The 12,421-nt window shown below is 33.0% G+C and overlaps 1 protein-coding gene across 2 annotated transcripts in view; it reads left to right on the top strand.

Annotated features, from left to right (window-relative positions):
• The window catches only part of LOC117209702 (rho GTPase-activating protein 7), a 351,526-nt gene that overhangs the window by 135,423 nt on the left and 203,682 nt on the right, over positions 1-12,421 (top strand). For both annotated transcript variants that reach the window (XM_033451991.1, XM_033451992.1), the window contains one exon: positions 1,906-1,948. In XM_033451991.1, coding sequence (XP_033307882.1) covers positions 1,906-1,948 — 43 coding nt within the window. The remainder of the gene's footprint in view (positions 1-1,905; positions 1,949-12,421) is intronic.

Genomic DNA, 12,421 nt, shown 5'->3' with positions numbered 1-12,421 from the left:
CCGCGAGTGACTGTTTCATCGCCGACAAAACATGATAATAATGGCCGCCTACGTGAATTTCGACGACGCCAATTAATAGGCAACGCGGTGGAACGATTTAAATGCAATTTGAGACTCGCAATCATCGGCCATCAACCAATGCTAATTTTGTATGGAAAATTTTACGCGGCATTACCAGGGCCAGTGATTCAATTAAAAACTCGGGCAAATCTGTCTGTGGACATTTTGTTGCTAAAACTCTCGCAAAATGCCATCCTCGTCGATTTACTGTCGACGGATTAATTGAATTTTAATTTGGTCCAGGTTTTTTTTTATTAAGCTTCATTCAGATTGGCCAGGTTGATTGGATTCAAACATTTTGAAGTCTCTTGATCAATATGAAATTGTTATTTATTTGAACTTGTTATTTAAAATGTCCTTTTGTATTTTAATGATCGTTATCATTAGTCAAATTGCATTTCGTTAAAAGATAGTGCTTTTGCTAAATTTATAGTATTTAAGATTTAAACAGAAACCTTGCAATGCTAATTACCTGAATTCGTCTTCAGTTTCAATTAAACCAGCTTGGAATTGTTTTATTAACATTACAGTTGTTTTACATAAATCGAAATATTCCTTCGAATATCTAGCGAAGCTAAGATTCATTTGATTAGGACTTGAACCATAGAACATATTTTGAACATATATTATGTACGTACAATATAAAGTACAAGCCAACAAAAACACATGGTTCCAATTTAAAAAATCCAATGGACTTGGTTTATTTTTTCAGAATGGATTTCATGAACTGTGGATTTGCGTGAATGAACAAGCTTGAATTTAAGTTACTATTTTAAATAAATAGAATAGTCTGGACAAAGTTTTATGGATCGTTCCTTTTTGCTACCACCTGACGTAGGGACGTTAGTGGCGTCGTTGGTAGCACACAACAGGACGACGCGACGGATCCATCAATCTTTCGGCGCAATTTTGTATTTAGGTAAATGCATCTGTCGATGCAGGCGAGGTCAGGCGTCGTCGTTTATAGCATGTTCGAATCAATGATAGCGCGACAAGGAAAGGAACCTACCAATTTTAGGGGTGACGTACAATTCCCGGAGTTTGTGGTTTTGCTTCATTGTGCGTTGTTGTACAAATTGATCTTGAAATGATGAAAATTGCAAATTTTGATTGCAATATTGTTTGAGCTGATTGAAATACTTTTACCTTCAAACTGGAAACTAAATTGAGGCGAATGTTTGAGTTTTCTTATTTTCCATATTTTTGATACATGTTACGTGGAATATTTTTATTAAATTGTTCTTGTAGTTGGTTTTACTATTCTTGTAGTATGTTTTTCTATGAATATGTAGATCTTATGAAATGTTCTTTTTTCCCATACTTTTGTATGAATGCCCAATGTTAGAACATTCGTTTCAGAAAGAAATGAATATTGAACATTATGCAATTACATACGGAACGAAATAATAAGTTGCACAAGTTGAAATTACAATACGTAAAGAATGGCATAAAACTTTGGCTGAACGGTGCATTAGTGGTGAGAATGAAAAGTAACATAAAAATTATCATTCGAATAAGAAGGAATGTACACATCCAACGTTATGCGCATCTATGTCATTTCTCGCAAAAAATAGGAAACGAAAAGGAGAATATATTATGAAAGAAAAAGTCCCATCACTGTAATTTTTCGAAAGCATTTTCTTGCATTGAAATGTGATTTTCCTGTGTTGTGTTGAAATTGAAATTCGAGAACATTATGCTTATAAAATAAATGTAATTGAGATCAAATGTTTAAAGCTCTAAACAGGATAAACTTTTCAAAGCATTACTTGGAAATTTTATGTCATCTTATATGATCACGACGTTCTACGTGGAACGTAATCGGATTTTTTCGTTTGATTACAGAGTTTACAACAGCCACGCTCACAGTCGGAACGTCAATTGTCAGGTGAGTTTTCAACGAACAAGGTACACAATTCTTTGCAATGAAGTTAGATTCCGCTTTAGCTTTGTAGTGTCCTTTAACTATTTCTGAATTAGTTGAACTTTTGACAGAACTTTTAATCTGTTTTACTGCCTTCTTTTTTGCTGTGACAACGAGCGATTCCAGTTATTTTAGTCGCTATTGTGCTAGAGAGCCAACTTATTTTTCCAAAATTCCTAAAACTCTTTATATATATATTTACGAGTTTCAATAAGAACTTAAATAAAGACTGGACTACTTTCATTATAGCTTGACATGTTTTAAATGTACGTTATACTACATATGAATGCTCCGAGGCTTACTAAATAGCAAAAGAAGATCACTAAATTGCACTAAATTTTTATCGTTATCGTAATTTAACATATCTATACATTGCTTCCACTTCGTTTAACTTTCTTTCATTGGAATATAAAATATGTAAAGATACAGTATCTGACCACACATATGTCCATTATTTTCGTCAAAGTTTCAAAATCTTCTCAATACTTTTCTTTAACATTTGATGAATAAGAAATAGTAATCTTCTTTTGAACATAATAATTAGATTTTGAATTAAGATTCACAAAGAGATTAAAAAGATTTAAATTCTACTTTTTACTGAATTATTAAATTTTAACTTGTTAGAAATTCAATAGCAAAAGAATTGCACGTTAACTAATTAAAATTACACAACAAAACACGTCATATCGAAATTTTACATACACGAAAGGTAAGTTATTCGTAACCACGTTTCATTCGTAAGAAGCTTTCCGTAGCAGGGTCACTGCAATATCAGTAATATGTCCTGCGTTGAGAGACTGTCTTGTACAACCCTTCCTGTTCGGATCCTTTTCCTCCGTATTCTATTTCCGTCAAGCTTCCTCTCCACTCGCCGAGTGATTTATTCGATCGAAGTCCGAGCAATTTGTCGCCACTGGCGCGACACCGAGAATGAAAGTAGCTCGTACACGTCCGCGAAACTCGCGCTCGAGAGTGCAGGTTAATTCTTAATTTCAACCTTGGGTCAGCACACCTCCCACCGGAAGCCTTAATCACGACTTGACTTGAAGTCGCTCCTCGAGAAAGCAATTAGCGCTGCCCCGCGAACTCGTCGATAATTAATTAAACTTTCGCGATCGATTCCTCCGCTGTTCTTTGGACGCCTGTGCACCGCTTGTAAGCGCGGCTTGACACGCGATCTGTTCGACCCTTTCAAGACGGAACGTTGTTCGTTTAAACAATGAATATAATAACGGTTACAATGGTTATAATGGATTCCGATTTGTAGAAAATGTTGAGCGTGATTTTTAAAATGAAATACATAGTTTCTTTACGATTGATATATTAATTCTTTGCAATGGAATCATATACAGAATGTTATATACTTATAAGAATGATTTTTAAAATAGAATTCATTTATTTTTTACGATGGAGCCATAAGTATCAAGAGTATTCATAAATAATAATAAGAAAAAAACAAAATGTTATATAAATGTTAATTAATTTTCAATTGGTATCGGGTCAGTGATAGATGATTATAAGAATTTAAGTTATAGTATTTAATTTTAAAGTGTAAGTATAATTTTATTTAATCACGTGTATCGTGCTAAATAAAATTGCTATTAATGGGTTTCATCGTTTCAAACATACTTAGAACACGAAGTAAAACTAAATGCTTTAAAATTAGTTCAGTGATATAGCATTAATTGAGGATTGAGAATTAATTAGAATATAAGGCAGTAAGGAATTAGTTCTTCGTTCTATAAACTATATTAAAAATGAGATATTTATATTAATTCCACTCCAAAGTTTGCTTCATTTCTATAACCGCCATTGATATTTATAAAAACTTGACATTCACAAGCATTTTACACGATCGATGGATTTCCAACTTTTGTGAACACTACGAGCATTACAAGTATATTTCGAGGCATCGCGATCCGTTGACGAGCGAGCAAATAGTACAGAAAGCTGGCGGAAATGTCGTATAGAGAGACCGTTAAAAGGACGTTGTGGAAAGTGGAAGACGATGCACACCACCTGTAGACAATCCCTTGGGGGCTTTAATCTTTGATCCGACAGTATGATCTTCGTCGTCGCTTTGTTGTCCCAAAAATAATCCTCAGATGTTAAGGGTCGCGGATGTAATACGTGGATTTTTATTGGAACGACAGCTAGTAATAAGAGAAATGGATGCCGAAATAGAGTACTAGATTCACGGATATTATTATCCTATGTTAGAGTTTCTTAATTTGTGCTTAACCGGTAAGTGAAAAAGTAAAGCTGGTTTGGTCACGTGAAATTGTTTAAGATGTGCAACTACTACTAGAATTTGAAAATTTTGTCAAAATATTGATAGTTTTAAAGTAATTTTAAAAGAATTTAGAACTTTAAAATTTGTAAAAGAATTAAGTTTAAGTTCTAATCTCAATGACTGTCCGACTGGGTAATCCTTTAGTATTAATCCGATGGAATATTTAACATTTGTCGTGTAAATTTACTGTATTGGGATTTTTTTTAGCTATTTTCGAAGGAAAATCAACCGGATTTAAATCAATCTTTTAGGCTAAATACTTTTTTTTATATAATGAAAATTTTAGTTAGTCGAAGAGGTCACACAGAAAGAATATTACGAATTATATGGTCCAACTCACATATTTGAAGCTTTATGACAGAGGATCAAATTGTTCGTCTGTAAAATTTTTTCGACATTTACCGTCGTCTCTCGAAGGTTGTTATTATCAGAAAGAAAACTCAACAGAAATTTAATATACCCAGTATCGACAACGAAAAAAGATCTTCAGAATAGCGTAAAAAGATTCCAGATCCCTCGAATCCTCAATATGAAACCATCCTTAATAATATGAATAAGGTGAACAGTAATAAATGGTGGAATAAAACGAAGAATTATTCTCTACGATAAAAATAAAACTTCACACCAAGCCACATGTCACAGCAAAAGTTTATGGTATATGTAGTAAATGATAAAATATATTACTGTCATCGTTCTTTATAGATAATTTAAACTTATAGTCCGGTGATTTCATAAAACTGCAGTCTTCTTATCTTCGTAGCGACATAACAAGGGTGTTTCTATGCGAATTAAAGTTAAGGTTATTCGCTTCCATGGGCAGAACATCGAACGTATAGAGATGATATACATATATCGTCGCATTTCCGCACGAAGAAGAATGTGTGTCACCGGATATTATCGATTCAGACGCACGTGTTAGAAACGCGGACGTCGCAAGTCGAATTTGAATATCGAGTCTACAATTATGTAAATTTGCTGGCCGTGATTTATTGAAATTTTTAGAGTACCTATAGGAAGAAACACGGAGAGGCGTATACATCATGCTTGAAATTACACATTAATGAGGATTTTATTATTAGCTTTTTCTTTATTACCTTATTCATCATGTTCTTCCAAATTATCTTATTCATGCAAACGTATCTAATACCTTTATTTAGCCAAGTTCCACAGGCGTATTAGATGGTGGAATTTGATTTTCCCGATTCCGCCCCCCCCCCCGATCTTTTTATTATTTAAATCCACGTCTGGCGTTACGATTTTTTGGAAAACCTGGATGAAACTTGTTATTATAAAAGCAACGTAGAATCATGAAATATTTAGGTAGAAATTTCTGGTCGTGTGTTAAACGTGAATTTTCTTGAAATTCAGCGTACGCAGAAACTTTCTTGGATTGCAAAGTAATATGATCGTTAAACCGGTACTGATATTTTGGAATACGCTGTTGACAATATCTTTTTTTATTCACCTCGAAAAGAGAGATATTTTTTATTTTATTTTGAAGCAAATTGTTCGAGTAATTAAAGATTTATAGATTAAACATAGATACTAACGTATAAATAGATATTTTGACAACTTCTATAAATGTCGTGGCATATTACTTCTCCTTTTTTCAAAAAACGAAAAGGAAGCTCTCTAATTGTTTTAAGTGATAGCTACTTATTTGAATTCTGATAAGTAGAATTTTTTTGGAATCGTCAAACGTATTATTGTCATTCTGCCACTTAGCGAAGTATATATAGTTTATCGTAGAGTATAGAGCTCACATTTTAAATCAAATTATCGAAGACGCTCTCAGCTCTTCGATACGGTAATTAAAAATCGATACGACGAAGCGCATTACATTCTTCGAGAATTCTATCGAATATTCGAAACATTGAAACGTATTCTTCAGGCGATTAAACAATTTTTGCTGAAAGCCCATGAAAAAGAATAAAAGAATGTTCTTCTTCAGCATATCTCAAACGAGACTCTTAAATGTTTCTTTGAAAAATGTGGGGCATCGAGTACAACCAATAGCCTATCGATAATCGAATATCAAAGACAAGTGCCACATGGAACGATTTTGACCTTCTTCTTTTAATCTACTTCTGAAGCCTCGCCTCTTTTAGACGAAATTCAGACTTCCTACAAAATATTATAAGGGTGTAAGATTTTCATTGAAATTCTATGAATCCTCAAATATTTCTATTTTATTCATTATTGCATTCGGGAGTTTGTCTGATTAAATTTTCTATTTATATGTACGTCACTGTAACCTTTTTCAACATATTCCTCATAGACTTTACATCCTTTTGCACGAAAAATATCTCTTTTTATCTTTTTCTCATTTACATATCTTGGTATTTCGACCCCTTCAATTTTATCAACCATAATTTCATTGTTATGCAAATGTCTAATTTGATTTAAAAATAGAAAATAATAGAAACAGGAAATGAAAACTTTGTTACCGCTACTTTTAGCGTTCTCAAAATATCGCGCGCGTATCTGCATTTAACTTTATATTCCTTACGTAAAACAAGATTGATGATCGTAAAATTATACCGGTTTAATGCATTTGCTACTTTTTGTATCGCATAATGTATCACGAACCCTTCTTCGTCGGGAAATTTGCTACATTTCGTATGGAAATTTCCTTATTTTAAAGCATCTAGACGCGTATTTTTCTTTCATCCTGGGGAGAAAACGAAACGCGGTAAGAGCAGGATACCTCTTTTCGAAGCGTTTTGAAACGAATTACCGTAATCATCGAGCCAATAAATGTATTAATCACGTTTATCCGGTGCAAAAAGCGGTCGCCAGTAATTCTATACTTGTTTTACGTGAAATTAATTACGAATACGTTTATAAGCCTCAAGGATTATTGTATACAGAGGTTTAAACGAAAAGTGGGTCAAGTCTACTTCAATAAACCTCTGTTAGTACGGTCTCAAATCCTCGTGCAACCAGTGTTCGTACGTTAATGAATTCAGTTGCCGCATTCGTAAGCTATTAATCAATTTGTGATTTATACATTTGTCATATAAATTCATTACCTTGTGCGGCAACTAAAGTAATATTCATTTTTTTCAGGAAGTTGTGGCTACTTAGCATTTTCTTGTCGAAAATGAAAATTTATGTTTAATGATTTATCGATATATCGGCAAAGCGATATTACTGCGATGTTTAAAAATTATGGAAATCACACTTCCTTTGTTCTCTATTGAGAAAATTGCAATAACAAGGGGTAAATTTAACTTTTTTTATGTTGATGAAAAATTTTATTTTATATGAGAACGAAGCTACTTTAGTCCAATTTTTGAATTTTCTACTGCTGGAAGGTACTTCATCTCACTATAGGTTATTTTGAGGATGAAACAAGTTTTCTCTATATGGCTTTCCTTTTTTTTATTATTCTTCATGCATTTTAATTGATTTATGATAGAAAGTTTAATCCGGTCTTAGCGGTGTCATTTTTTACCAATATGTTTCATAGTTAAACGATATTTCATTTTATAACCGGATGAGAGAATCAAAATTCCTGATATTTTAGCTTCGTACGTTTTAACATTATCAGACCTATCAATCTCTTTTCATTGGAACCTTATTCGATTTTTGATTGGAATCTCTAAACAATTTTTCTCCGTTTATTATTCTCAGTTTCCTCCGTAATATCAAATCAATTCCCTTCCATATTTTTACCAAACTCTCAATTTTTAAAATTCACCACCATGTCCTATCACCTTCCCTCAATTCTGTAATAAGGACGTTTTACACTATAACCTACTATGTTAACATTGCAAACTTAACAAGTGACAAGTCGAAAATTACAGACTTCCGGGCAAATATTTCTAATTTTTGTAATTATTTATAATTTTATAATTCGATATCAAATAAGATAATCCACCAATAACTCATAAATTGATAACTATACTATGCACGTTTATACAAATTCATATTATCACAAACACAATTAAAAAAAGTAACCTTAATAGACATTCGTTTCACCAACTAAATGTTATAGTATATATTATACCTTAATTACATTTATAATAAATACTATCAATATAAATACTATAAATATATAATATAATATACAAATATATAAAAATATATAATAAATATTGTAAATACTATTATAGTAAATACTGTACTGTATATTTTACACATTTTTTAGCATATTATACGCATCCTGTATATTATTGCACCCTTAAATTTCCCAAATGCATGAAAATCCACAATCTAATAATAACTCAAGAATTAGTGAATACGATTGTAACAGAAATTACGTGATTTATATCATCAGGTAGTACAGTTAAAACAGTGTTCTTTGTCGGCATGTATCGAGCAGGTGATTTGATCGGTTGGCGAGGAAAAAAGTGGAAGAGACGCTTGCGCTGCGGCGGTGACGGCGGCGGCGACGGTGGCTTTCGTCCCGTCGGCCAATGGAACACGGTGCCAGTCGTCGCTATCACGGGCACCGCGGCGCTGGCCGCAGTTCACCAAGCGGCGTCCACGCGACTCGCGACGCGCGTCTCCGGTCCTCGAGCTGGTTATGCGGCTTTCGAGAGGGCTTTTCGAGGCTCCCTCGAGGCGAAACCGTCGTTCTCGCGTCGACCTGTGCGCGAATCTCGTTAGACACTTGTACCAAACGGACTACACCGGTTCTCTTATCGTCCAAGGCCCAAGACTTTTGATTTTAGGTATCGATCGCAAACAGTGTTCGATATTCGTTTGGCGTGAAACGATCTGGATCAATCGTCAGAAAAGAGTATGCATCGATGTATCGAGTGCCTTTAGATTTCTTTTCACTTTTACCATCAAATATTTTAACACGTATAATTGTTCGTTTGCATAGTTCTCGGTGAAGCTGCAATTTTAGATTTGATGTATGAGACTGTATACTTGAAACTCGCGTGATTGCGCGCCAGTTTCTTCGCACAGATAACGAGTTCTGCTTTCTTTTTATCGCTGTTTGACACGGGTGTTCTATAGGTGTTATATTAGATACAGTTATTCATAGAAGTCTTCGTATGATCTATAAAAAATTCATTTTTATCGAAATAACATGCTACAAAACTTAAGTATAATGTTAGAGCTTTCGACGACGAGATGAATAATATAAAAGTTGTTTTATTATTGCTTTATTTAAATAAAAAGTATAGAAGTTTTATTAAAACAAAAGTAATGAAGAAACATTTTGGAGAAACGTTTGAAACGGATGAAGAAAGATAAGACTTTGGCACGTTATTACACTATGTTATAAAAGTTTTATTTAAATAGGAATGGGACATATTATAAGATGATATATGGAGATATTTGTGACTGATTGATCTTATAAAGGTTTGTTTGATAAAGGGTGAAGAAGGATAAGAGGTAGTTTGACATTTTGTACGTAGGAAACATTTTATGTTTGGTCTGTAGTAGTGGATGGTTTAGCGCGCCAATTTCTTACGGGCTTTGCAATCCAAGATATTCAAACGGTATCTGTGTTGTTGATGTGGGTGATGAATTTAGTCAGTTGTTTATTTATTTTTCTCAGTCGTGTTTGTTAAATGATTTCGTTAATGATTTCTTTTTTGTAAATTTTCTAATAGGGGTTACTAATATTCTCTTTTTTTCTTCATTCTTTGTGAATAAATTTTGTAAATATTGATCTACTAGTAATTGCTGAAATTTAAAATGAGACAAGTCTTCGTTGTAAAACTTTATACTATTTTCCTTTTTTTCTGTAAAACTTTCCGCTTCTCGAAGCTGCGTATCGTGCCTTATCGATGTTCCAGATTTTCCACGATATACAGAAAAATTAATATTCAGAATTATCTGGAGGGTTTTAGCAATGTCTGGCTTTATTTGAGTGTGGCCACGTTTGAAATATTGAATCAGCTGTTTATGAAAAAAATAATTCTATCTTTATAATATCTGATTCTAAAAATTCTGATTTTTAATCAGAAAAATACTCGTACTAATATCTTCAATAAAAAAATGATACTTTCACTAATAAATCTTGTTTTTTACATCGGTAAAAAGGCCGCTGGAACATCCTATCTATTGATCACACTGCGCTATATTTATAGATTGATTGCGTAATAATCCGATTAATCGATTGATTAATTAAGAAACCTTTTTTTTATCCCTTTTTTAATTTTAGTTGCTTCTTATTCTTATTTAAAATAATTAACATCATAACTCTTTCTGTCAAAATTCTTCACTTTCGTCAAAGTTGCGTTTCAACGTTGAAACAACAAGAAAATATATTCTTTTTCAGATTATTTGAAATTGCAGTACAGTGTAACAGTAACAGTCTCAGAAATGTAAATTCACGTTAACGGATTTGACGTTTTCTTTCGTATTTCCACGATGCAATAAGTTGCAACAAAGTAAGCATTAATTATGACAGATTTCAAAGTTTTCTTCGTCATGTTCGTATTATCTATGCAAATAGATGGCGAGTCTTCGTAGCTGACGACTTTTACGGAAACATTTATTTCCAAGTATTCATGAAATTCACAATTACCGTGTAAGGTGCTTTCACGACAAACGACTGTTGAGGAAAGCTTCCTTTTAAGATGTATTGAATGTGCAATATTAAAAATTTAACTGGATGTAATATCATTTTTACAATTGAGTCTGAAACGTTCGCCACAAACACTTCTGTCAGATGAAACTTCCAATCTATCAACATGAACAACATTGATAATATCTCCGTTTTCATCAGAAATTAGTCAGACTGTTATCAAAGCGCAACGTATTGCAGGATTGACGTCAGGTCATGTAAATCAGCGACTCTATCAATCGTAATCTGTCATATTTGTCTCTTAATCAAATTTCAAACACTTGGACTCACAGCTTTGCTTGATTTTTCCGTGTGCACTTTATTATCTGTTTTACTTATACGTAGAAAGTACGATCTGCGAAATTCATTCCAAATTTCTTAACAACAAAATGTTCTTTCAGGTACAAAATGAAATATAACCGAACATTTTCGAAAATTTGTAAGATATCAAACGCAATTTTTGGATAAAATCGATCAATGGTCCAGGAACTTCAAAAGTGTAAAGTAAGAATACTCTTCTTCGACATTTATCAGATTCGTTATAAGTTTCCAAATAATAAAAATCTATGGATGTTATAATGAAAAAGGAGAATACCTTTTTGCAAGTTTTGTTCGATATATTCAAATTCGTTTTTGAAAATATTCAAAAGAGAAAAGAAATCGCATCTGATAGAAAGGATTGTCCGATTTTTCAATGGGATCCACGTCGATGTATATGACTTTCACGGCGTTCGAAAGGAGAGTGGTGGACGAAGTTAAATATATATCCGCGAAGAGGACTGCTCGCAGGATCATAAAATATTTACCGCAGTGTGACACGAAGTCAAAGGGGCAGACTTTATTGACAGACGAAACGACGAAGCTTACAAAATTTATCCGCCGTTAATTCTCGCTCCATTTGCGTTTCATCCCAATTATTCATCGGCCGTCTCGCCTGTCTCTCATTCGCTTCCTGTTAAGCGGTCCCGACTTTTATTAAGTTTTCTCGACCGGTTCGTCATCCAGTTTCGCGTGTACGTTTCATGAAGTTAAGTGCTTCTTAAAAATTTGATTTTCATCGAGTGTTGATTCGAGTCGCCATGAATATTTCAGCAGTTAGTCTCAGTTTTAGAGATGTACAATTAGAGAATTTTGAAATCGATTTTTCTATTTCGTAGGAGATGAGGTGGGAGCCCTTAACGTGCATATTCTTCGTAAAAAATGACGAAGCAAAACTACTAACTGGTAACATTAGTGCATATCTATTAAATGATAATTCAATTAAAATCAATTAAATATTATGTATGAATATATACTGCAAAATGTAGTATATGTATAGGTGATTATAACTGTAGTTATATAGTAAAAAGAATTGTTGTATATTATATTAGTATTTGTATATTTAAAATTAATTTTCTGTATCAATAAAAGTCATCATGTTTTTAATATATTTATAGTAGAAAAAAAATATTGTAGCCTGTCATTTTGACAGATTTGGTAGTTCCATTCTGGTGCTAAAAAAAATAATTATACTCCTACGTCAATTTAAACATTGACCCGAATATTTTTTTAAATGTGAGTCAATTTCGATATTTGAAGAGAGTAGCATATCAAATTTGCAACTGATATTACA

This window comes from Bombus bifarius, unplaced genomic scaffold (genome assembly GCF_011952205.1).
Source record: "Bombus bifarius isolate JDL3187 unplaced genomic scaffold, Bbif_JDL3187 scf7180000008190, whole genome shotgun sequence".
NCBI lineage: Eukaryota > Metazoa > Arthropoda > Insecta > Hymenoptera > Apidae > Bombus > Bombus bifarius.
Note: the sequence above shows the minus strand (reverse complement) of the source record. Positions and strands in the feature narration are given on the sequence as shown.